Genomic DNA, 25,028 nt, shown 5'->3' with positions numbered 1-25,028 from the left:
CAGCGGCCGTGCGCGAAAGTGTAACAAACAGCCTTGGCTGAGAGGGAAACGCCCTGCAGAAGCGCCACCATAACAGTGATGTTGAAGCAGTTGCTCCGTATTGTCGGCACTGCACACCATCCTTCCCCTCCTTTCCCCACCCCCCTCCTTTCCCACCCTCTTCAACTTCCCCTTATAACCCCCCACCCCCCTCTTCAACCCTTCCCCGCCGCCTCACCAGCGCTCTCTGTCGAGTGTTTTCACGGCCTATATATTCCCCGGCCCCTAGCGTATTCTTTTCAGTCGTTCGGTCACTGGACTCGAAGGCTGTCACTGCGGCGGTGGCTCTGTGTTCCGGTATGTACTCGGCTGTGAAATTTAACGTATGTATTTAAGTATTTATGTATATTTCTTGCTTGCGCGTTGTGGCCGCGCCTTCATCATTTTTTCTATTGCTGCCATGTAATGTAACTTAATGTAATGTATTGCCACCAATGTTTGGACCCTTCAGGTCATTTGTTTTGGGTTTCCCTTGCTCACGCCGAGTACTGCCCGTAACATTTTGTAACATTTCTGCGGTTGTATATGGGCATGGCACGATGGCATTGGACACTTATTGTCAAGCCACATTGTAATTTCTTTCTTGATTCTCTTCTCAGTTTTTTTTTTTTTTTGCCTAGCGGCCCATACTACTTGTTTGCTACTTACAGCACTTTGCCACCAAGTCCACTTTACACTTGCTCTGTTTTAATTGTGTGAATGATTGTATTATTTATTCGCGTCCCACGGGAGCACACTAGGATTGCCTCAATGATAATTGTCAACTGCTATAAACCGTAATAATTTATGTCATGTTCCATTTTCGCTCTAGAGGCATTTTATTATGAATAAATTATATTTTGCTAAAGCTCCAGCCTTCCACTGTCGTTGGGTTTTAATGTAAAAAACCCCCTTCCCTGCTTTGTCTTTGTCAGTTGAAGTCAAGTCGGCTACAACTTCTGTGCTACTCTGCTTCGGCAGTGGTTTTGCTGTGGTTTTGTTTGTATTTTTCATACCATGAGCGGCCCAGGAGTCAGTTGGATTTACCAGCTGTACCGCGACGAGTTGATTCGTTATCTCGAGGAGAACCAGCTTCCTGCCGCGGCGAGCGACACAGTGGCTGACATGCGCGCCCGCCTCGTTCAGTTCATACGCGAGGTCAGTGATGTCTCGTCTAGTGTTCTGTCGGCACAGGCCACACTGGAAGTAAGTCCGGCTCCTGATAATTCCTTTTCCCAAAAATTGTTTTTCTCTGTTCTCAAATCCCTACCTGTGTTGAGTGGTGGTGAGCCCAGGCCTATTTTAGATTTTTTTTTACAGGCTGGGCACCTCGCTATATTGAATCTGGTGTCAGCTGGTACATTTATGAAGGCTCTGCTTAGTAAGTGTACTGGCGTGTATGTGTCTAGGTTAACAGAGGCTATTGTACAGAAGGTAGATTTCCATACATTTAAGATATCGGTACTTCATGCTGTGTGTCCACCGCATGTCATGGACGCATGTAAGCGCGATTTGATTTTCAGGTTTCAGTGCCCTAATGAGTCAGTCACTCATTATATTAATGAGGTTGTCACCTATGCCAATATTTTGGAGATTGACATCGCTGAGCCTGAGTTAGTACAGCTTATTTTAGGCAACTTTGCACCTCATGTGCTTACCCACTGTGGTATGTTAGCTCCACCTACCACCTTTGATGCCTTGCATGCTTGGGGTAGTGAGGTAGAGGCCCGGTTATTAGCGGTGTCTAAATACGAGGCTGAGTTCTCGCCTCCTCCCAGGTCTGCATCCGTGTCGCGTGTTCGTGACAGGGGACTCCACAGCTTAGAGGTTACCTCAGACTTTCGTGGTGGTGACGCACACGATGCTGACTCTAGTGTTTTACGCAAGTGTGGAGATAATAGTCTTCAGCATTCTTCTTTTTGCCACGCTTTCATGACAGCTCACAAGCGCGGCGTTCACCATCACGTAATTTCGACAGCGGCTCGCATCCGCGCTTCCCTGCGGGCGGCGCGGATAGTGTAATTCCTCCCGGTAGCCGTCAATCCGCCCGGCCTCTTTAGACTACGCAGCAGCGTGGGCGTTTGACTGGCAGCACTGTTGTCAGTTCCGCGCAGCAATTACAGGGTGTTCCAACATACACTCGCGCTCGTTGCGCAAATTGTTATGTGTTTGGACATGTGACTGAGGACTGTGATCAGCCACGCATTATTGTTAATGCTCGTAGATGTTTTTCTTGTAAGGGATTGGGTCATTACCGAAGTAATTGTCCCGGATAACGGCTTTTGACAGGACGGAAAAGAGGTCGTTTCTGTCGGTTCTATAGAAAAACCTCTAGCTCTGTTTTTCTGAATTTTTTGCCTGTGTGTATTCACGAGCGCTTCTTTTCGGCCTTAGTTGATACCAGTGCTACGTGCTCGGCTATTAGTGAGACATTTCTTCAGAATTTAATTGAAACATTTCCTAAGTTTTATTTTCGTGTATTTTCTGAAAACCAGATTAATATTAATGGCAAGTGCCTTCGAGCAAATAAGTTCGTGGTTATTCACTTCAAGATTAAGAATTTTTCCTGGAATTGGAAGTTTATTGTTGTTTCTGGTCTTTCACCTAATTTTATTTTGGGTTTAGATTTTTTGAGCAAGACACGCTGTGTTGGATGTGGGCAAGCATGAGCTCCGTTTTGACTTTGCCCCTTCTGTGAAAATTCCCTTAAGATCGCAGCCAAGTAATTCCATTATTTTTGAGTGTCGCGACGGCGATAGCATTGCTCAAGGGCAGGTTATTGCCGACCTAGTTCACACTTTTTCTGATGTCATCACCTCTAAATTAGGACACTGTGACAATTTTCCCTATAAGTTCTACTTAAAGGATGAAGTTCTCGTCCGCGCTAAATATCTCAAGGTTTCTCCCCCTAAACTTCAGGCCATGTGTGACATCGTGGATAAGCTCTTAGCTACTGGTGTAATTTCTTCTTCTACATCTGATTTTTGCACTCCTACTTTTTTAGTGCGTAACAAAGACGGTGCGAGCTGGGGTATGGTACATAACTACATACCTTTGAACCATAAAATTGCTAAGGACGATGTTTATCTGCTCCCTACTGTTGAGTTTGCCCTTAAACATCTAGGTAAGGCCAGATATTTTTCTGTTATTGACTTAAATCAAAGTTTTCTCCAGTGCCTTTTAGATCCTAGTTGCCGCAAATATACAGCATTTTCAACTTCTTTTGGCCATTTTGAATTTAATCATGTGCCTATGGGTGTTAGTTTTGGCAGTCAGGCTATGAGCAAGGTTCTCGATCATGTCCTATCTGATCTCAAGTATGATTATGTGTTTAATTATATTGATAACATCATTGTTTATAGCAGCACCTTTTAAGATCACATTATTGATACGCCCCTCATGCCCTAACATTATATTATTTAGATTTAATGAAAAAAGGCCTAGGAAACAGCTGGACAAAAATAATAAGAAAATTAAGTTATTTACCAGAGGGGGCACGAGTTGGTGAACAAGACAAATTTTATACTCCCTGCACACAAGCAATTTGGGAGCTAGTGGTTCGTTTTAAATATATTAAGGTATGTGATAAATAAATAAACACTACATAAGTAGCTTGGTCTATAGGTTTCCCTGGTTTATTTAAATAGGTTTTTTTTTGGCTTTGTTTTGATTTCACAATAAAAGATATTAGCAAGTAACAAAAGGAGGGCCGGCCCGAAATTATTTAAAACAATTTATATTATATTAATTTTACATCATCACAGAACAAAAAAATTGAAATATTCCACCTTATTAGAATCTTTCGCTGATTACCTTGATAATAGTCTCATATATTTTACATATTCTCGTCGATTAAGTTTTTAAGTCACTGTTCGCTGGTATGCATATAATAATTTGTTTCGTTGCCGCTAGGGGAAAGTTATATGTTAAATATCACCAGGGGCTTCAAGTTGAACATCCGGCCGGGAGGAAGCTCGTAGAGAGAAATGAAGCTGGAGGTCCTGGATAACATGATGGGTGCAATTTCGGCGCCCAAATGTTGGACCCTGTCTGAAACACAAGCCAAATTCCAAACGAATTAGACCTGCTTTCAGACAGTCAAACACAGTCGGCGCGAAAAGGCCAACAAACGGGAATTCGGGGAGGAAAAAAGATCGAAGTAACTCACCAAACAGGGTATAGCTCCAGGACTCAGGACATGTCTCGTACCGACATCCAAATGGCGCGGACCGAGAATAGCGCGGATGACAGGACAGAAATTGTCATTTAGAAAATAAAAAAATTAATAAAATATAAACTAAGACATGACTTGTACTAATTGTTTCTACTGACTGACTACTAAAGAAATTTAGCTGGGATCACATCCCTTAAGACCGCTGACTACATATCTTATTCACACGATTTCGCCGTTGCCGCGAAAAGCCTCTTTACGCAGAGTATTCCGAGATGACGCGGTAAGTAGCCGAAGTCAGAGTACTGAGTGCCGTGGTGGCGGACAAATCTCCTAATTAAAACGGGCGGTCGGCCCTAGGGAAAAGAGGGGGAAGGTTCGGTTCTAGGCCGAAGACATCCGGAGGTGACCGAGTGGTCGTAAGCACGACTTCGGTTGTTTGCGCCGAAGAGCGACTGCCGCTCTCTCTACCGGCGGGCACAGAAAGCAACAAACAATCAACTTATACGGGTCGCGATTTGAAAGCATAGGGGCATATGGCGCCGCGGAGCTGCTCTTTAGCGGCGTAAAGAGGGACTAATGGAGGTGGTGAGCTGAATCGCCACAAGGTGTCACGAGCGTGGGCTCTGCACGCTGGCGACCAGGGCCGAAGTTACTTTTTCTGTCACTAGGTGTCGTGGAGGGCTCTGTAGGGCAAGAGAGAATGTCCTTGGAGTCGGCCACTGCCTTGGCAAGGTTCACTGCCGGACAATGATCCTGGGCTAAATTCTTAGAATCAAGGGGAGGTGTAGGTGGATTAAGGGGGGGGGGGCAAAAAACGCAACCAGGCTGTGAATGAGCCTCCTAGCCATGACTTTCGAGGAGTGAACCTAAGACATATGTGTGACAGTAAAGGCTATGGTAAGCTGATCTCTGAGAAATGGTAATGACTCGTCCAGAGCTGCTGTATGCAGTTTTGGTCATGCAGGGAAAATAATATTACAAACCCCGGACGTGACTGCAGGCGAGATAAATTTCAACCAGGCTGCCAACGACTACATTAGACTAGCAAAAGCTCAGATTGATCCTTGAGAAAAGGTGCCGCGGTCCACTGGCACAAAGTTTAACTACGTAGAGTACACCAGCCTAACAAAGTGTAAATCATCCATTTGTAACTAAATTATAAAGAAAAATAAAATTTCGAAAAATAATTTGAAATTATAATAACAATTTAAAAAAAAATGTGTCGAAATTCCTAATTACCATTACATTATGCACCTGACTGAAGTCCTTTCTCGTTTACGAGGGGCTAATCTCACTGTTAACCCTAAGAAGGCTACTTTAGGAAGAACGTCTGTTAAATTCTTGAGTTACGTTATTTCACAGGGTACCCTCCTCATGGATCCTGACAATATTGCCCCTATCATACAGTTTCCTAGGACTGTAAATTTAAAGGGAGTCCAGCATTTTTTGGGTATGTTAGGTTATTTTTCTAAGTTCATTAATAATTTTGCCTCTTTATCTGCACCCTTAAATGTTTTACGTAAGAAGGATTCAGTTTTTGAGTGAAGCCCTGAACACGAGATATCTTTTCAGGTGCTGAAGTCTTGTATGGCTTCACCTCCTGTTCTCATTCTACCCGATTTTAGTAAACGGTTTGCCGTTCAGGTTGATGACTCGCACATTGCGCTTGGAGCCGTCCTAGGACACTTAGAGGAAGGCCGGATTAGGCCCATTGCCTATGCCAGTCGCTCGCTATCGGAGTCTGAGCAGCGATTAGGTGTCTACGAGAAGGAGGCCTTGGCTTGCCTATTCGGCCTAGAAAAATTCAAAAGTTATCTCGATGCTTGGGAGTTTGACTTATTTAACCGATAACCGAGCCCTTAGTTGGCTCTTTAATCATCCTCATCAGCTGGGTAAGCTGGGTCGTTGGATTTTGAGGTTATCACGATTTCAGTTTATCATTCATCATATTCCAGGTAAAGAAAATGTTATTGCTGACTCTCTTTCGCGCATGTTTTGCACCAATGAACTTAAGCCCCTGGAACCCTGCTCATCTGATGCTACTAAATTTATTACTGCTTTTAAATTTTTTCTTGAATCCTACTTTAATATCAAGGAATGTCAGACTCAGGATCCCCTCTGCCAAAAAGTACTTAGAGATCTTCATGATAAGAAGGCTGTTACCTCTGTTGAGGAGAGTGGTATGTTGTATTTTACAGGAACTTCTGGCAGAGCCCGAAAAGCTGTTGTTCCAGCTGTCTTGAGGCCTATGGTGTTAACCTATTTTCATGTATCTCTCTTAGGTGGTCATCTAGGAATAGATAAAACTTTTCGCAGAATTTCAGCGCACCTGTTTTGGCCCGAGCTTCATGCTGATGTTCGGAGGTTTGTTCGATCTTGTCTCGATTGCCAGATTTCTAAGCCGCCTCATAATAATAAGGTGGGTCTGTATGCTGCTGATCCTCCTGTAGCCCCCTGGCATGTCTTACATATTGATATTTTTGGTCCTCTTACACGTTCTAAGAAGGGTAATGTATGTTTGCTTGTTGTTTTGGATATTTTTACAAAATTTGTCATTTTATTTCCTCTTAGAAACATGAAGGCTGCTACTATCATTAAGGTGCTTAAGGAACAGGTTTCCAAGTTGTTTGGTCCTTCATGTATGATTGTTTCTGACAATGCCCCGTATTTTCAGTCTACTATCTATAAGAATTTTCTCTTTGAATATGCCGTTAAGCCTATCTATAGTTCAGCTAATTTTCTGCAGGGCAACATGGTAGAGCGGCAAAATAAGGTTCACAAAGCCATCCTGATTTCTTTTTACAGGTCTGATCAGACTCTTTGGGATTCAGACATTGAGTTTATCAATGTCGGACTTAATTCTGCTGCTTGTTTTCCACTCTCGATCCCATTCATAGGCCTGAGCTTACTGTTCCTTTACTGAACCAGTAGGGCTTGCCATCCCTCGACACCAGCCTGGACGCCCAGGCATTGGAACGTGTACTCGGCACGGTTTCCTGTAATATTCATAAGGCCCGTAAGGCCTTTTCTGACAATTATAATAAGGCTAGAGCTCCTCATGGTTTTAAGATTGGGGATTTAGTCCTTTGCAGGGTGTTTAAATTGCCTAAGTTGGCTAATCAGTTAAATGTGAAGTTACTTCCTCCTTATAAGGGTCCTTATTGTGTCGACAAGTTATTGGGTGTCAACGCCCTATTGTTAAGGTGCTGTAGGCACCAGTTTAAATTCCGAAAGGCTCACGTAACCCAGGTGAAACCTTTCGTTAAAGAGATTTTTATGGGTTTGTTGTAAGCTTTTTTGCAGTATTGTACCTTTCATATGAGATTAGCCTATTGTTAAGTGTTTGTGTTCCTAGGAACTTGTGTTTGAAACTTGTGTTTGCGGCTTGTGTTTTGTTGGGTTTGTGCACGGTGTTGCTGCTCCTTTTCTTTTTTATAGTTTGGTGCGCCATTCTTTTTCCCTGTTACCCTTGCTTATTGTACTCATCTTCCACCAGCGATCTTCAGCTTCACCTCGCCGAGAGACGTCTCCGTTGGGCCTTCCGTTCGTCGCCTCCTCCCTACTGGTGGTACCTGCCTATGAGAGCCCATCGTGCTACCGCCCATCGTGCTACCATGAGCTTGCCTGGCGGCTTCCTGCTTGCGTGAAAGCTATATGCTGTTTTGCTGCTTCTGGGTCTTGGAGAGTGGCCATGTTTATTCCGGCTGAGTGCTTCCTGCACCGCTGTGAGTCAATGGCTGCCCCTAGCCCTTGCTTGGCGGGTCTTGTACGTCATAGCTGACCCCTTCGTCAGCCTGCTAAGGCATTGCGAATTGGTGCTCCCTGCTGGAGTCCCCTCCCATGCCTGGGTGGTTGCGACTGAAGCTTGCTGTTTGATGCTGTCACAGGTCTCCGATTGCAACGTTATGAAATTTCTTCATTGTGTGGATCTTCTGGCTCTCAGGGGAGGGATACTTTAGGGAGGGGGTTGAAGCATTTGCTCTGTATTGTCGGCACTGCACAGCATTCCTTCCCCTCCTTTCCCCTCCCCCTCTCTTTTCCCCTCACTCTCCAACTTCCCCTTCCTACCACCCTCTTCTTCCCTTCCCTGCCGCCTCACCAGCGCTCTTTGTCGAGTGTTTTCACGGCTTATATATTGCAGGGCCCCTAGCGTATTCTTTGCAGTTGTTCGGTCCCTGGACTCGAAGGCTGTCACTGCGGCGGTGGCTATGCGTTCCGGTATGTACTCGGCTGTGAAATTTAACGTATGTATTTAAGTATTTATGTATATTTCTTGCTTACGCATTGTGGCCGCGCCTTCATCATTTTTCTATTGCTGCTATGTAATATAACATAATGTAATGTATTGCCACCAATGTTTGGACCCTTCAGGTCATTTGTTTTGGGTTTCCCTTGCTCATGCCGAGTACTGCCCGTAGCATTTTGTAATATTTCTGCGGTTGTATATGGGCATGCCACGATGGCATTGGACACTTCTTGTCAAGCCACATTGTAATTTCTTTCTTGATTTTTTCTCATTTTTTTTTGCCTACTGGCCCATACTACTTGATTGCTACTTACAGCACTTTGCCACCAAGTCCGCTTTACTCTTGCTCTGTTTTAATTGTGTGAATGATTGTATTATTTATTCACGTCCCACGGGAGCACACTAGGATTGCCTCAATGATAATTGTCAACTGCTATAAACCGTAATCATTTATGTCATGTTCCATTTTCGCTCTAGAGGCATTTTATTATGAATAAATTGTATTTTGCTAAAGCTCCAGCTTTCCACTGTCGTTGGGTTTTAATGTAAAAACCCTCTTCCCTGCTTTATCTTTGTCAGTTGTAGTCAAGTCGGCTGCAATGTGTCTTTTCATAAGGATTTTGTTTATGTAATTATGTGAGTGTGAGGACCATCGGCGAAGTTCGTGGGCGGCGGGGGGGGGGGGGGTCCCTACCTGATATCATTCACAAGCCCAGTGCATCATAATACACTGATTCCTAGCTGGGATTGGGATACTCAATACAATAATAAACACGAACTCGAGATTTATATTGTCGATGACACGTCACACATGGAGTGTGTGGAGTGGTCGTTTAATCAGCTGGACAATTACAGTCGCAATTACACTTACAGTACACATGCACAGCATACAGGGAATTACCCTAAAAAATTACAAGTGGTTATAATTGAGTGCTCTAACACACTGTCACTAGTTTAAGCCCTCACGCCAGCCAAGGTTAAGGAGGAGGTGGATTGGAGATGGCCAATCCCGAAAATTGCTAATTTGGTGGCACCTGTATCAACCTGTGTGAACCATGGCTCGCAGTTAAATTAGGTGCAAGGCTTTACATATAGCTGTCGTCGGTGCCTGTGCACTCGACATTGAATAAAAGTTCATTGGTAGTGGGAGTCGGCCCGTGCCGTAAGGTAACTACCCGCATAATGTCTCGTGCGGGGAGTTTAAATTTAAGCAGTTGGGTTAGGCCCTACACTGTAAGAGAACCGGGGATGCACAGGTAGTTAATGTAAACAAAGAAAATATGTATGGGTTGATGACTATAATTACCAGAAGAACTGCTCAGTGTGGAACAAAGGATGATGGCTCCCCGTGGAACACACGTCCGCCCTGGTCTGCGAGTCGCTCGGTACTGGTATTTGCCCTTGGCACCAGGGAAGGTCTCAGCATTCCCTCGCACCAAAGTTGCTGAAGTTCCATTATTCGAAATTTATGTCAATAATAATAAGCTGAAAACAGCTAAAAATTCATACATGAATTATTCTTAATAAATCTGATTGGCAGATGTTCTTTAATAATAACGGTTAGTTAATTTGTATAAATTAAGTTTAAATATTCATAGTCACACTAGAGACTGTTCGTCGCTTGCTGACTGCTCCAGTGGCTAGTTATACATAAAAAATGGGGAGGTAATATTGACGTTAACACAACACTATAATTAATTAAGGCTGAAGGCTGCAAAGGAGGCACTCACAAACTCATTATGGCAAGTTCACACGTGAGTGACTCGGGCACTCCTGCTTTGCACTTTCCTTGGGCGGGGTTTTTTAATTAATATTGAAGTTACTATTAAATTATGTTTGATTGTTAATGAACTGGGGTCGATGTGTTTAATTAATTAGACACAGCCCTTGGTTCTACCTTGGCATCGAAAGCTCGCCTGACTTGGGTGGGCCATGCTAAGGGTGCATTCCGTTAGCGGGGTCGGATACTGGCGGGTGCAGGTCGGGCTTCGGGTGGCCTTCGGCTGGACGACATCAAATGCCCCCTCCCCCCTGAGAAGCCCGACCTTATTCCGCTAGTGGCCCCACCACATGGGGGCACCCATCGATTCGGCAGCAGCTCCATCCCTGTGGTGTTCGCCATGGCCGCGCTGGAATGCTCTGCGCTTTGACCCCAGGTTGTCCCATGTCGAACACCCGGGTGGTAGTATTTTGGCGTGGTCCTTCGGCACCTTCCCCCGTTCGTAGTCGGCCAGGTATCTTGGAGGTCGGTGGGTCATTCGGGTTCGACCACCGAGTTCGTCTTCCGGGTTGGGAGGTCCGATGTGAGGCTCGGGTACGCCAGGTCTCTTGCCCTCTGGTGCTTGGTATGGCGTGGATTGGTATGGCCTCCTCTCCCATTCCGGTATGCCAGGCGGGTTTGGATTAGAGGCCTCCTCGTCCTCGTCGTCCGGTTATGTCACCACGGGGTTTGCGTCAGCGTTGTCAGTATCTGCGGTTGCGTCAGGACTGTGGGAAAGCTTGGTGATTGAGAGTACCCACAATCTGTCTCCCTGCGCTTACGGTTGTGTTGCAGGTTAATCGGTGTCCGGGTCGGCGGGCCACTCGATGATGAGGCCGTGGGACTCATCCCGCGGTTTCCTCTCCTGGTCGTCTGTGCAGTCGGGCGCCAGGTTGCTTGACGTTCCCCCGTGAGGGGTATTTAAGACATATCCCTCAAGATGTCATGGTGGATGCAGGTGTCAGAGCGGTTGTGCCGTATGGACCTCCCCGGACTCACCCTCGAGGGGTGGTGTCCTGAGGGGCTCGAAGATTCCTGTCCTTGCCGTTGTGTTTGTCGTGTTCGTGAACACGAGGGTGTGAGGTCGTCCATGTTCGGTCTGGCATCGTGCCGGGGTTGTTTCAGGAAGCGTGCCTTCTTCTGGTGTCCCATCTGGGTTAGGCATCGGCGTAGTCTCTTCTTTGGGTATCCTCTCCCCTAGCAGTGGTGCGAGGCACAGGTAATCACGGTGCACCTTCTTGTCCCGCCTCCCGCCGGTGCACTTCAGATAAGTGGTCCTCCCTAGCCATTGGCGTACAGGGTAGGGACCGCTCCACCTTGAGGATAGTCCGGCAAAATAGTTGCAGGGTGCGTTCGAGAGTAGGTGTACACGGGTGAACACCAGGTCGCAGACCCGCACAGCAGGTGGTGGATGGTCGGTCATAGGCATGATCTCTTGGGCATAGGTTATCTGCCGCCATCGTGTCCCATCGTGCTCAGTGTTGCGGCATTGGTCGCGGCCTTCCGTGTATTCCATCGGGTGGGGGACGCCGTGCGTGGTCCACTCCCCTGGCAAGGGTAAATAGTGCCCTTGCACCATTTCTGCTGGCGTGATGCCCGTGGAAGCATTTGTGTGCCGTCATACACAAAAAAGTGTGTCGGGTACATGCAAGTCCCATTGTGCGTGGTCCGTCCCCAGGCGGATGCGTAGTTGTGCATTCAGTTCCTGGTTTCGCCACTCGGTCGGGTTGGCCCTTGGATGGCAGGCGGGCATAGTATGGTGTTCGACCTCGTGGTCGCTGCACCAGGCCTTCCACTGGTGTCCCAGGAACTGACTGGCATTGTCCATTAGTATGGATTGGGGATAGCCCCAGTGCGATAAGAATTCCCTCGTCAGGATGCTGATGAGCGTGGAGGTCATGGTGTTGCTGCAGGGATACGCCTCGGTCCACCGAGTGAATAAGTCAGTCACAACGAATAAGAAGCATTTCCCTCGGATGGTGGGGGGATTAGGGGGCCATCACGTCCAGCTCTATTGTCTGAAAGGTGGTGGTGGGTTCCTTAGGCTGCTGCTGCTCCTCCCCGTCTCGTCTGCATGCCTTCCGCATCTGGCATACTCTGCATTCTCATATGTACTGCCGGATGTCGTGAGTTGTGCCAGGCCAGTGGTAGTGGCTGCCCACTTCTCGGCATGTCTGATCTGTCCTCAGGTGTCTGGCGAGATTGTGATGGTGAAAGAATCTCAGCGTCGTTTATCGAGCCTCTGTTCGGACCTAGGTCCGCCAATCGTAACGCTCGCCCTGGGTCCGCAACATCACTATCCCATCTTGGATGCACCACATTCCGCGATTGTCTGCGGTGATTTGTTGGCGGCATCAGTCAGAGTCCGGTGATGTTTCCTGCGCTTGACCCACACGTTGGTACAAGTCGGCAGCGGTGTTGGGCGGTCCCTCATCGTCGTGTGAGTCGGCCGTAATGCGGGTGCATGTTGAGTCGGCTTGTCCTTGATTGTTTGGCGTGTCGGGGGGTAGCAAGTTGACCCAATCGTCCTCGTCCAGTAGTTCGGTATGCTTGTCAGGCTCTCGCGACAACAAGTCAGGCAGCTGATTCTCGGGGCCGGGAATGTAATCCACCTCGAAATCGAATGATTGTAGGAACAGCACCCACTGGATAAGCTTTCCTTTTCTATCCTGCATTATATGTAGACACGTGAGGCACCAGTTGTCCATCCTTAACGTGAAGTTCCTCCCTTCGAGGTGAGGCCGGTACTTCTTCATGGCCCAGACCACTGCTAGGCATTCCTGCTCGTTACTGTGGTATCGGTGTTCGGCCGACCCGAGCTTCGCACTAGCATAATCTACGACTTCATGGTCACCGTTCCGGCCTACAAGGAAAAGCACCGCACCCACCCCGAGGGCACTTGTGTCTGTCTGTAAGTAGAGGCGGCTCTCAGGATCTACCCACGCGAGCGTGTGACACCGGGTGAAGGCGGTCTTGACTTCCTTGAATGCGCGTTGGGTGGAGCTGCCCTACTTGTACTGCAATTGGGGCGACGGGAGGTCTATCAGTGGGGCTATTGTTTGCGAGAAATCTGGGATGTAACACCGAAGCCAATTTATCAGGCCGATAAAGTGTTGGAACTGTTTCCGAGTCTGTGGGGCTTTGGCTTCCGCGATCTTCCTTAGGTGTCCCGGTTGGGGTTGGTTGCCCGTAGTGCTTACTACGTGGCCCAAGAATTATACTTCCTGTGTACCCATTAGGCACTTGTGGTTCGCAACTGTCAAGTAGTGGGTGGATAGTCATTCTAGGACCAGAGTCAGGTGGTGGAAATGTTCTTCCCAGGTCTCTGAGAAAATGATGATGTCATCGAGATAGGCCTGTGCGAATCGGTCGACGTACCCTTCTAGTACTCGCATCATCATCTCTTGAAAGGTAGCTGGGGCGCATTTCAAGCCGAATGGCATCGCCCGGAATTGAATCTTCAGACCGTCGGGGATAGTGAACGCGGTTTTCTCTTGATGCTCCGCCTGTATCAGGACTTGCCAGTTGCCTGATTTTAAATCGAGGGCACTGAAAACTTTCGCCCGTCTGAGTCCGGCCACGGCGTTCTCTAAGGTGATTTGGGATGGAGAAGAGCTGATCGTTATCGTGTTTAGCGGACGGAAGTTGACGCAGAAGCGCAAAGAGTCGCCCTTCTTCGGCGCTAGAATGACGCAAGCATTGTAGTGACTTTTAGAGGGTTAGATGACTCCGTCCTGGAGCATTTCCGCGACCTGTTCCCTGATGGCGCACTGCTCGCGGAAACCATAGCCCTGAGGGGGCTCGTACACTGGGTTGTTATTTGTGGTCGGGATGTGGTGCTCTGTGACTGAGGTTAACCTGAGCGGGTCGGACATCGTGAACACTTCCTATCTTTCTTCTAAGACTCTATATATTGTCGTGCGGTACTCGGGTGGGATGTCGTGACGAATGTGGTTTAAGGTAATGGTCTCTCCAGGCCCCTCAAGCATTGATCCGATCGCGTAGACCACTTGTTGTTCTTGGGTGTCGATGTGTACCCGTGTGCAATTCATCTCAATTAACACGTCCTGTTCAGCTAGTCATGGTTGGCCAAATACTATCTCCTCGCGGAGGTCCTCAAAAACAAGGGCAGTCACTGTGGTGGTGTAGTCCCGAAGGCTTACCTGGAGTACCGCCTGCCACACGGTCATGCCTGGCTGGGTGCTGGTCGCCAACCACAACTCAGCCTGTTGTGGTTGGAGCATCCTGGGTGGCACGAATTGGGGTACCACAAACATGTGGCTCGCCCTGGTGTCCACCCGGGCGGCAGCATATTGCCCATTGACCTCCACTGGGATGCATAAGAGGCCGTCCCGTGGGCTGGTCAATTGGTTCAGCTGGGCTGGTGTGTCTCCTTCCGCGGTTAAGGTGTGTCTCGTAACCGGAGGTGGTAGTTCTAGCGCCACACCCCTGGGTTCACATTTCCCGACGGGTTATTCGGTGGTGGTTGTTGGTGGCGAAGCAGGGGGCTGTCACGGTGCTAGTGGTGTGTGCTGCTGGGGCACTTCCGTTGACACTGCGGCAACCTCATATCGCCCTGTTGTGGTGTTCCGTCGGACCGCTCCTGTCTCATTGGGTCATGGGTTGGTGGTGCACCATCGATGGCTCACCGCGTGTCAGTGGTTGGGTACCGTTTGCCTCCGGTGTGTTCGTTGGAGATAATCACTGGCACGGTATCAGGCCGGTACGCCCCCGCATTCGGAGTCGCATTCGGAGTGTTACAGTGCCTGAGGTCCTGCAGGTTCTGTTCTGTCGCGATAGCCTGTTGCATGTAATCCTCGACCGAGTCAACTCGACAGCAACGCATGAACGGCTGTAGGTCTGTACATAACAAGGCTGACAAAGTTGTTAATGCGGCCGTTGGCTGTGTGTGTGGTGAAACGCACTTGAAAAGTTTCATCTTTTGCACAATGAAATGCTGGACTGCCTCGCCTTCGCATTGTCACTTTCTATAGAACTTCGACATGCAGTGAACCAACGCCTGGTCGGTGTCGAAACGACGGGTGAGGGCGGTGGAGAATTCACCCAATGGCATACTAAACTGGCCCAAACAGGCCCCACTATTGGCGGGCTGTGCCCCGTAGTTGTTCGCTGGCTAGTCCGGACCACTCATTTTCCGTATCCCTGACCGGGCTAATCGTGCCTCGCAGCTATCTAAGAAGTTCCGTGGGTCCTCGTGTCCAAGGCCAACGAATTCGGGTAGCACGAGCTTTCCCTGGTAGTCTTGGGGGTGGTTGCTCGTCCCGAGGTTCAGTTCAGTGAGTAGTGTGGGTATCCACATGTAGAATTTTCCTTGTGCGGTGTGTGTGCACGCGGGGCATTCGGTCAGTCGGGTGTCCACTAAGGTGGTGCTGGTTACCATTTCCGTTTTTATGGGCCGTGGGTCGGTTTTCCCTGGTAGCCATTGCCAGGTTGGTTGTCCGTGGTTCGCACCCGGTATCTGTTCTTCCCAAGGCTTTACTCATGAATGGTCGGGTGGATCGTTGCTGCAAGAGGTGCATTGGCAGGTCATGTACCATGTCCTCGATTCCGTCGGTAGATCCGCCTCCCTGGGTAACAGGCAGTGCGCAGACATGTTGGTGGTCTGGGCCTGCATGGTGCTCCGGTCGTGGGGCTTGTTCCGCTGTGTTGGTTTGTTTGTTTACTAGTGGTGCTGTGTGTGCGAGGTAGCTAAGCACGCGGGGTTGTGCTCGTTGGCTGGGCAGGCACCTGGATAGCCGCACACAGTGGAGGCCGAGAAATGCCACTGCGAAGGAGGCGTGCAGATTGCCGTGTGGTGCGGCGGCTGAGAGCACCCCGATAAGAGCACACAACGGAGGCCGAAAATGGCCGCTGCTAAGGGGGGAGTGCGGATAGCTGTGTGGAGCTGCGGCCGACAGCGCCCGGACAGCCGTACACAACGGAGGCCGAGAATAGCTGCTGCGAATGGGAGGAGTGCAGATAGCCATGTGGAGTGGCGGCCGAGAGCGCCCGGACAGCCGCAAACAATGGAGGCCAAGAATGGCCGCTGCGAAGGGGGGTGCGGATGGTGACGTTGTTGGTCTGCGTCGCGTGCTGTGGCAGAGTGTTCGGCGAGGGAAGGGTTGTTGGAGCCCCTTTGTTTGCTTGCTTCGTCGCGCCGGCCTGTCTGACCCTTATCCCCTCTTCTTGCTCAAAATGGCCGTTCCGTGTCCGCGCTGTGGCTTGGTGTTGCTGTAAAATGAAACGGCGAGATAAAGAAAAAAAAATTTTCTTTTACGTGAGATTTTTTGGAAGACGAACGTGAAGAAATCTTGATATTCCTTTCTTCGCACCATGCAGTGGGCGCCAAATTCCGCCGTCCGGGTTCTTGTGTTCGAGACCGGGAGTATATCCAAGCGAGAAAAATGGTTCTGATTCAAATAGTGTTCCAGGAGGGTGCCAGGTTAGTTTAGCGTCTAATCAAATTTTGGTTTCGTGGTTGCATTGCCCCTGCGTGGCCCGCTAGAACCGTCGGCGAAGTTCGTGGTTGGGGGTTCCCTAGCTGGTATCACATCACAGGCCCTGTGCAGCATAATACACTGATTCCTAGCTGGGATTGGGAGGCTCAATACAATAACAAACACGAACTCCAGATTTATACTGTCGATGACACATCGCGCACAGAGTGTGCGGAGTGGTCGTTTAATCAGCTGGGCAATTACAGTCGCAATTACACTTACAGTGCACTTGCACAGCATACATGGAATTACCCTACAAAATTACACTTGGTTAAAATTGAGAGCTCTAACGCACTGTCAGTTGTTTAAACCCTTACGCCAGACGAGGTTAAGGGGGAGGTTGATTGGAGATGGCCAATCCCGAAAATTGCTGATTTGGCCTCACCTGTATTCACCTGTGTGAACCGCAACCCGCATTTAAATTAGGTGCAAAGATTTACACGTAGCTGTCATCGGTGCCTGTGCACTTGACATTGAATAAAAGTTCATTGGTAGCGGGAGACGGCCCATGCCGTAAGGTGAACTACCCCACGTAATGTCTCATGTGGGGAGTTTAAAGTTAAACGGTTGGGTTAGGCCCTACACAGTAAAATAACCGGGGCTGCACAGGGAGTTAACGTAAACAAATAAAATATGAATAAGTTGATGACTTTAATTACCAGAAGTACTGCTCAGTGTGGAACAAAGGATGATGGCTCCTTGTGGAACACTTCTCCGCCCCGATCTGCGAGTCGCTCAGTACTGGCATTTGCTCTTGGCGCCACCCCAAAGCCCGTCATGCAACCGCCAGTATCTGACCCTGCTAACAGAACACACCCCTAGCCATGGCCCACCCGAGTCAGGCGAGTACCGGAGGAACAAGCACCATGCCCTAATTAATCAGCCACCTCGACCCCAGTTCATTATAAATCAGACTCAAATTAATAGTAACGCCACTTTTTATTAAAAACCCCGTCCAAGGAAAGTGCGACATAGGAGTACCCGGGTCACTTACGTGTGGGGTTACGTGAATACATTTGTGAGTGTCTCCCTTGCGGCCTTCAGCCTAAATTAATTAGAATATTGTATAACATAGTTATGACCTCACCGTTTTTTGTGTATACCTCACCAATGGAGCAGTCAACAAGTGATGAACAGTCTCTGGTGTGACTCGTATTATTTAAACTTAATTTATGTAAACATGTTAAATCTAATTCTTAGAGAGTATCTGCAAAATAGGTTAATAATTATTTAATTTACGAATTTAGAGCCACTTTAAATCTCTTGTTATTTAAATAATTTCCGAATAATGGAACTTTAGAAACTTTGGCGCGAGAGAACGCTGAGGCCTCCCCTCGCGCCAAGGGCAAACGCCAGTACCGAGTGACTCGGGGTCCGGGGCGGACGTGCGTCCCACAGGGAGTCATCATCCTTTGTCTCCACTGAAATTCACTACTGGTAACTATAGTCATTAATTCAAATCCTTTTCGTTGCTTAAACTCTCCGTGCATACCCGGTCCTTTCTACAGTGTAGAGCCATACCCAGCCGCTTAAATATAAACTTCCCGCACGAAACATTACGCGGGGCAGTTCAGCATATGACACGGGAGGACTCCAGCCACCAATGACAATTTTATAATCGTTGAGTGCACAGGCACCGGCAAGAACGACACGTAGGACTTGTAACTAATTTAACTGCGAGCCCCGGTTCACACATGTGGACCCGGGTACCGCCGCTTTAGCAATTTTCGGAATTGGCCGCCTCCAATCGACCTCCCCCTTAACCTCGACTGGTGTGAGGTTTTAAGATAAGTGACGGCACGTCAGAGCGCCCAGAGTTAATTTAACGTAATTTTGTAGGGTAATTAAATGTGCATCGTGTAAGTGTAAACTGTAATTGAACTGTTCGAACCAATTAAATGTCCACTCCGCACACTCCGTGCGCGACTTGTGACATCGGCAGTACAAAACCAAATTCGTGTGTGTTATTGTGTGAGTCTCCCTAACCCAGTCAGGAATCAGCATGTTATGCTGCACAGGGCCTGTAACATGTTAATAGCCAGGGATCCGTCCAACCACAACCATCGCCGACGGTCCTAGCGGGCCACGCAGGGGCATTCGCACCCAACGACCCAACTTTTGGTTGGACACAGAGCTAGCCTGGCGCCCTCCAGGACACATTTTTATTAAGAGCCAATTCCCCATGCTAGGATCCATGCCCAGTCTCGAACACGAGAACCCGGACGACGGCAGCGCATAAACAGAAAAACAGGCTTCAAACAATACATAGATCAGTAACTAATAATGAAATTATCTATAAATACCTGTGAAAAGAGATTTTACTACTGCTTTATTTCTCCAATTGAAATTTAGATTTTCGTCCATATCGGTTACTACAGCCGAATGCTACACAAGTCATTTTCGTTTATCCCACATCTAGTAACGTGAAATAATAAAGGTAGCAGATCATTTACACTTTTTTATATCAATATATTCACGAAATGTTAGTTTTAAGCTACTAAATACACATTTACACCAATTTTGAAGCTCAACACCACCTCATGCTCATTGCAATCTTATGAGTGTTTCATTCTAATCGTCTTTGCACGACCTTGTGCTACCCCCATGTTGTGTTTGTTGTAAATACTCGAAATTCTCGCAACTGCACCATTTTGGAATGTAGGCGATAATGCCTTTTTGAAAACATTAGGCTGTATCGGATGATAACCTTTAGTTTACAGAATATGAAGACCCACCACAACCTATTTCGAAGTTTACCGAAGAGAAAGGTTAGGTTGGTTAAGTGTAATAAATAACAGTTCTTTGTTTTTTTCCGGGAGGGTTGGGAGGGTATTAGTAAATTACGATAACTAAAATTAAAAGTGGGTTATATTTGGTTTGCGTTATTTATAATACTCTATTACCGTAAGCGGCTATAGGTATTAATACATATCCTTGCAATATGGTGTTTCTTTTTACGAGCGATCGTTAAAAGTCAGAATACCTTGAACCTGTTCGTGTGTTGCTCTTCCTTGTGAACTGTAGGCTTTCTATATCCTGACTGAAAAGTCTAAGAGCCTATGGTCTAGTTTGCAATATAAACAAAGAAGATGGCGCATGACTTTGTCAATAAAATATGTCTCCGCGAACGTGTTTAATGAATGCTTCCATTAATTTTTTTATCAAAAGTGCGTTATATTTACGAAATAGTTATCTGAGTTAAGAAAAATGTCTCAATCGGCAACGTTTTACTAACATATAACACATGGATCATAAATATAATCCCGTACCTCAAGAATTTATGGCAGAAAATTCAGTATATTTGCCCCTTTTTTTACTGTGTTTATGATGATAAAACGAATTGCATTTTATTTTCGTAGCAAGATGATTCAAGTAAGCATTGACTGTTCTAACACAGGAGTTAATGAACCAGCTTTATTTGGAAGATCTTGTAAACCCATGAAGTAGTTTCCTTGCCCACATTTATAAATAAATAATCGCTGCGAGTCCAGTGATCCACGCTGTGGCCAACGACCTACGCAATCACAACAGCTAGCCTGGCGCCCTCACATTAGGAAAATAACTAAATAATCTCCGCCAGCAATCACTGGGCTCATCCCGGGTCTTGAAACAGAGACCTCGGGTGACATCAAATGGCGCCCCTGTGTGTGGCCAAAATGCAATAATCTAATCAAGCAAATTGACGAAAACTAAACACAAAATGGCCAAGAAAAAAAATTGCAATTTTGGACGTACTAGGGTAATTGTGGCCAGACTAAACAGCGACAGAATGAGACGACAAAGGACCCCCTCTCCCTCTTATAAACGCCATCTTTCCAACCACGACACACCCGGGCAATTGACGAGGCGCCAACACCACCAGTGGTCCTTACGTGTCAGAGTTCCCACCACCAGGGACAGCATACTTCAACCGCTCCCCTCCCTTCAGTCAAGGTTGCTCTCAAGGGACACACCACTAGCATAGCAAATGCCCACGGACACCAGCTGACCCACAGGCTGGTACCATGTAACCACCGCAACAGCAAACACAACCACAACAACCGACTTCGGGAAAAGAGTCGAAGGGGAGGTGGGAGTAGAAACTCCCTTCCCTGTGCCAACAGGAAGTTACCAGTTACTGATATTGGGATAGATCGGTTGAACCAGGTACAACTTACTCCGAATCCCAGTGGAAGTGAACAACCGACCCATAACTGCCCTGGTTGACACGGGGGCGAGCCATGTGTTCGTCCACCCCTCCCTGGTGCCATCCGGAGTGCTACACCCACTGTGGTGAGCTGAGCCTGGCCACCACCACCCACGCCGGCCAGATGATTGGATTCGCGGATTTCAAGGTGAGCCTGCGAGAATTCGTTACTCATGTCACTGCCATGGTTGTAAAGGAATTACACGAAGGCTCATGTTGGGACAACCATGGTTGGCGGAGTATGATGCAGTGCTAGAGATAGGAGCCGTCCGTGTCCACGTTGGCTTGAGAGAACGACTCACAGTGTATGCCATGGGACGAGTGCCCGCACCAACTGGCGAAGTATTGACTTTGATCGAGCTCCGGCACCATGTTTCCCCAGAGTTCCAAGACGGAGTAAACAGGGCCCTTCGTGAGCGACGGGACGTGTTCGCCGTGGCCAACCCACACAGGCGTACTACAGTGGCCGAGCACTCTATTCCTACCACCACAGACCAACCAGTGTATGACCCCCCACACGGGTATGGTTTTTGCGAATAGCAAGTAATCCGTGAAAAAGTCACAGAAATGCTGCAGAATGGCATCATAGAGCCCTCGAATACTCACTTCAATGTCGGTATAGTACTAGCCTCAAAAAAGCACCAGTCCCTCCGGTTCTGTGCAGACTTCTAGCCACTGAATGCAGTAACCATCAGTTCCCCACCCCGCATATTAGTGTCGAGGCGGCCGTAGCTGGGCTGGGTAAGGCACGAGTGTTTAGCACCCTGGACCTGAAATCCAGTTACTGGCAGGTGCTGATCAGATGGGAAGATAGGGAAAAGTCAGTGTTCACCGTGCCTGATGGCAGGCGCTTCCAGTTCCGAGCGATGCCGTTTGGTCTGAAGTGTTCCCGGGCCACCTTCCAGGCCATGATGGACAAGGTCCTAGAAGGCTACATAGGGCAGTTTACGATAGCCGACCTCGATGATGTGATCGTTTTTCGGAAACGTGGGAGAACCACTTCCATCACCTGGCCCTAGTGATGGAGCGATTGGCCACCCACCATCTTACGGCGAACCCTGGTAAGTGCCACATCGGGGCTGGTGAGGTAGACTTTCTCGGTCACATCGTCAGCGAGAGTGGGAACCGTCCCCATTTAGGCTACCTGCAGAAGATCGCGGAAGCAGAAGCTCCCCGAAAGCGAAAACAACTGCAAAGATTCAAAGGCTTAACAAACTTGCTGCGCAGCTATATCCTGAACTTTTATAAAATCATTTCGCCCCTCACAGACTTGCTCTCGCCTCAAGCACGCTACCGTTGGGGCCCAACGGGCATTTGATAAAGCTTAACTTGCATTCACCCAATGCCAACCGTTGAACCAAGTGGATCCCGAGCACCCTCTCTACTTTAAAACAGATGCGAGCGCACTGGGAGTGGGTGCGGTGCTATTTCACGTGGACGTGCAAGGAGAGAGAAAAGTGATCGACTATGCCAACGCAAAATTCGGACCAGCCGAGAGACGATACCACAGTAATGAACAAGAGTGCCTAGTGGTAGTCTGGGCGGTGAAGAAGTACCGGCCCCATCTCGAAGGCAGACAATTCACCCTCCGAACAGACAATCGGTGTTTGACTTGGCTACATACCATGCAGGGACGAAAAGGCAAATTAATATGCTGGGCTTTGCTCCTCCAGTCATTCGACTTCAGAGTTGAGCATGTACCAGGGTCAGAAAATCAATTGCCCGATCTGCTGTCACGTGGGCCGGATGCTCGAGATGAGGCACTCGACACAGAGGAATGTGAGAACATCATACGGCCCCACCACCCAGGAACACGTGCTGGGCCAGGCCTGGCATGTACTCGCATAACCGTGGGCATAGGCGAAGCGGACATGCCCCTGAACACGGTAGCCGATGTGAACCGTCGTGTTTTCGAGGCGCAACAGCTGTTCCCCGACACCGCGAGATGTCGAGGCCAGGCGGAGGACGAGGGGTTTGCGACGTGGCAGAATCGGGATGGGAGACTGATAAACAAGCCACCCGGGGAAGCGACCGGCTGGAAGACCGTTGTGCCCCTGAGGCCCACGAAGCAGTGCTACGCTTCTATCACGACCACGACCTCGCGGGACACTCGGGTATCGATCAGACCCTTAAAGCAGTCAGTCAACACTAACACTGGCCAGGGGCGGCCCGGGATGTCCGTGATTACGTTTGGGAGTGTGAAACCTGCCAACTGCGCAAAGCCCGACACGGAGACGGTGTACAACAGCAACAACCATGCCAACCACAGGGTGTCTACCAGAACTAGTAAATGAAATTCCCTGATTTTTCCAGGTTTTCCAGGTATAAAATGGAATTTTTCCAGGTTTTCTGTAACACAATTACGACATTCCACGAAACTGAACAAACTGCATAGCAGTAAATTGACGGGTTTCTAAGTATTTCAACTCACTTAAATAAGTAAAAAAAATTATCTTCTTTAAAGACGAGGCCAAAGTGACTCATTTGATGACAAATAAAACATGCTGCTACAAATATTTCACAAACTTACTTTTGCAAAAACATTAGTAAAAGGAAGCTCCCATCAATTTTGCAGTGAATCAACTTTTGCGTCTATTGCACTTGCATCAGAACGAGCAAAAATCCAACACTCGAGCCTTCTTCTTGTCTGTAGCTTCCTTTTCTTTTTGTTTTGTTTGCAGGGCTTCCTTACGCCTACAACTAGCATTTCTTACATACTGTAACATGGACTTGGTGATATCAACATGCTCTACACCTCCAGAACGTTGAACAAAGTCATACACTTGTGTTTGTGCAATCAGTGTTTCTTCCTGCAAGTTTTCAGTTAGTAGATTAGAATTCACTGAAAATCCTCTTTCCAATTATGCATTTCCATGGGAAAGTACCAACATCATCCTCACAAAATTTAGTAGGCCTGTTTAGACAGCTACTGCATGTGCCTTAAGAATGAGCATCCACAAGTGATCAAAGCGTCCATCTTCTCGAGAAAAAGACGAGAACAGTGCTTTAGAATATTGCGAGGAACATACCAACTCATATGATTGCTCAATGTTATCAGCTTCTTGTCCTGATAGCCACCTGTTTTGAAGACAACATTCTAAACTGTACTTCAAACGCTGTTTCCTCACACCCGAATTTAAAGCCACAGACGGACATAAGAAGGAAATTCCCTTGGTAAGTTTGTACTTCAAGGGACTTTTGTCTTGAAGTTTTTTTACCATAACCTTTGGACAAGTCCTAACATCATTTTTCAGTAACAGGACAGACTTTTCTGGTACTTTCTCTTTCTTGATGGCATGGCATACTGCAAAACCCAACTTGATATTGTTAGCAGTCAATATATTTTCCTGGTTATCTACATCCAGTCAAGATACATTGCGTTTCTCCTTAAAGCAATTCTGTTCCTCTGCTTTCACAAACTTTCCTGCCAAAGATAATAAAATGTCTACCAGTGAATCATAAAGAAAAGGTGCCATGGGTGCTTCACTTTGGAACATTGTAAGAAACAGTTCCAGCTCTGATGCCAAAGAGTGGAAGAATGTCAACTTTACTTCTAGAAGATTATCTTTAAGAGCACTTTTCATTACACTGAAAGAGATAGATGAAATAGAAACTTCACTAACAAATTTTTTCAGGTGGGGTAACATTTTAATGGCACGCTCAGCAACTGCAGTATTCCATCTGATTGCACAAAATTTCTTGGGAAAAATCTCTGATCCAGTTATTCTAATGTAATCTGCCCTCCTTGCAGGTACATGCTTAAACAAATAGTAACTGTGCCTCAAAAAACTAACAACGTCACATTGTGTTGCAATAATTCCAGTTTTAAAAGCACCATGGACCGTATGAAGCCCACAGCTACCAATTTCTTAAATGATGGCGAATCTTCACCAAAAGTGTCTGTGATACGTATTTTCAAAGCTAACAAAAATGCCCAGTTTCCGTTGAGGGCATCCATAAATACTTAAAATGAAATGCACCTGTCGGTATAATCAGAACGTGGGAAGCACATGCTGCAGTACGTCATGTCAGTAGGATAACAGACCAGCTTGAACAAGTTTGTATCACGTGATTTGACACCACTTCCGAATCCGATGGTAAATAAAAGAAAATGGACATGGGAACTATTCGATATTTGCCATTCAAAA

General features: G+C 47.5%; 1 protein-coding gene across 1 annotated transcript in view; it reads left to right on the top strand.

The window, feature by feature from the left end:
* Nucleotides 1-299: 299 nt before the first annotated feature.
* The window catches only part of LOC134527703 (uncharacterized), a 54,815-nt gene continuing 30,086 nt past the window's right edge, over nt 300-25,028 (top strand). Inside the window, exon 1 of the mRNA XM_063360609.1 lies at nt 300-1,176. Coding sequence (XP_063216679.1) covers nt 1,036-1,176 — 141 coding nt within the window. The 5' untranslated portion in view covers nt 300-1,035. The remainder of the gene's footprint in view (nt 1,177-25,028) is intronic.

Source organism: Bacillus rossius, chromosome 1 (genome assembly GCF_032445375.1).
Source record: "Bacillus rossius redtenbacheri isolate Brsri chromosome 1, Brsri_v3, whole genome shotgun sequence".
Classification (NCBI taxonomy): domain Eukaryota; kingdom Metazoa; phylum Arthropoda; class Insecta; order Phasmatodea; family Bacillidae; genus Bacillus; species Bacillus rossius.
The sequence above is the reverse complement of the archived record's forward strand: the minus strand, read 5'-3'. Positions and strand labels throughout refer to the sequence as shown.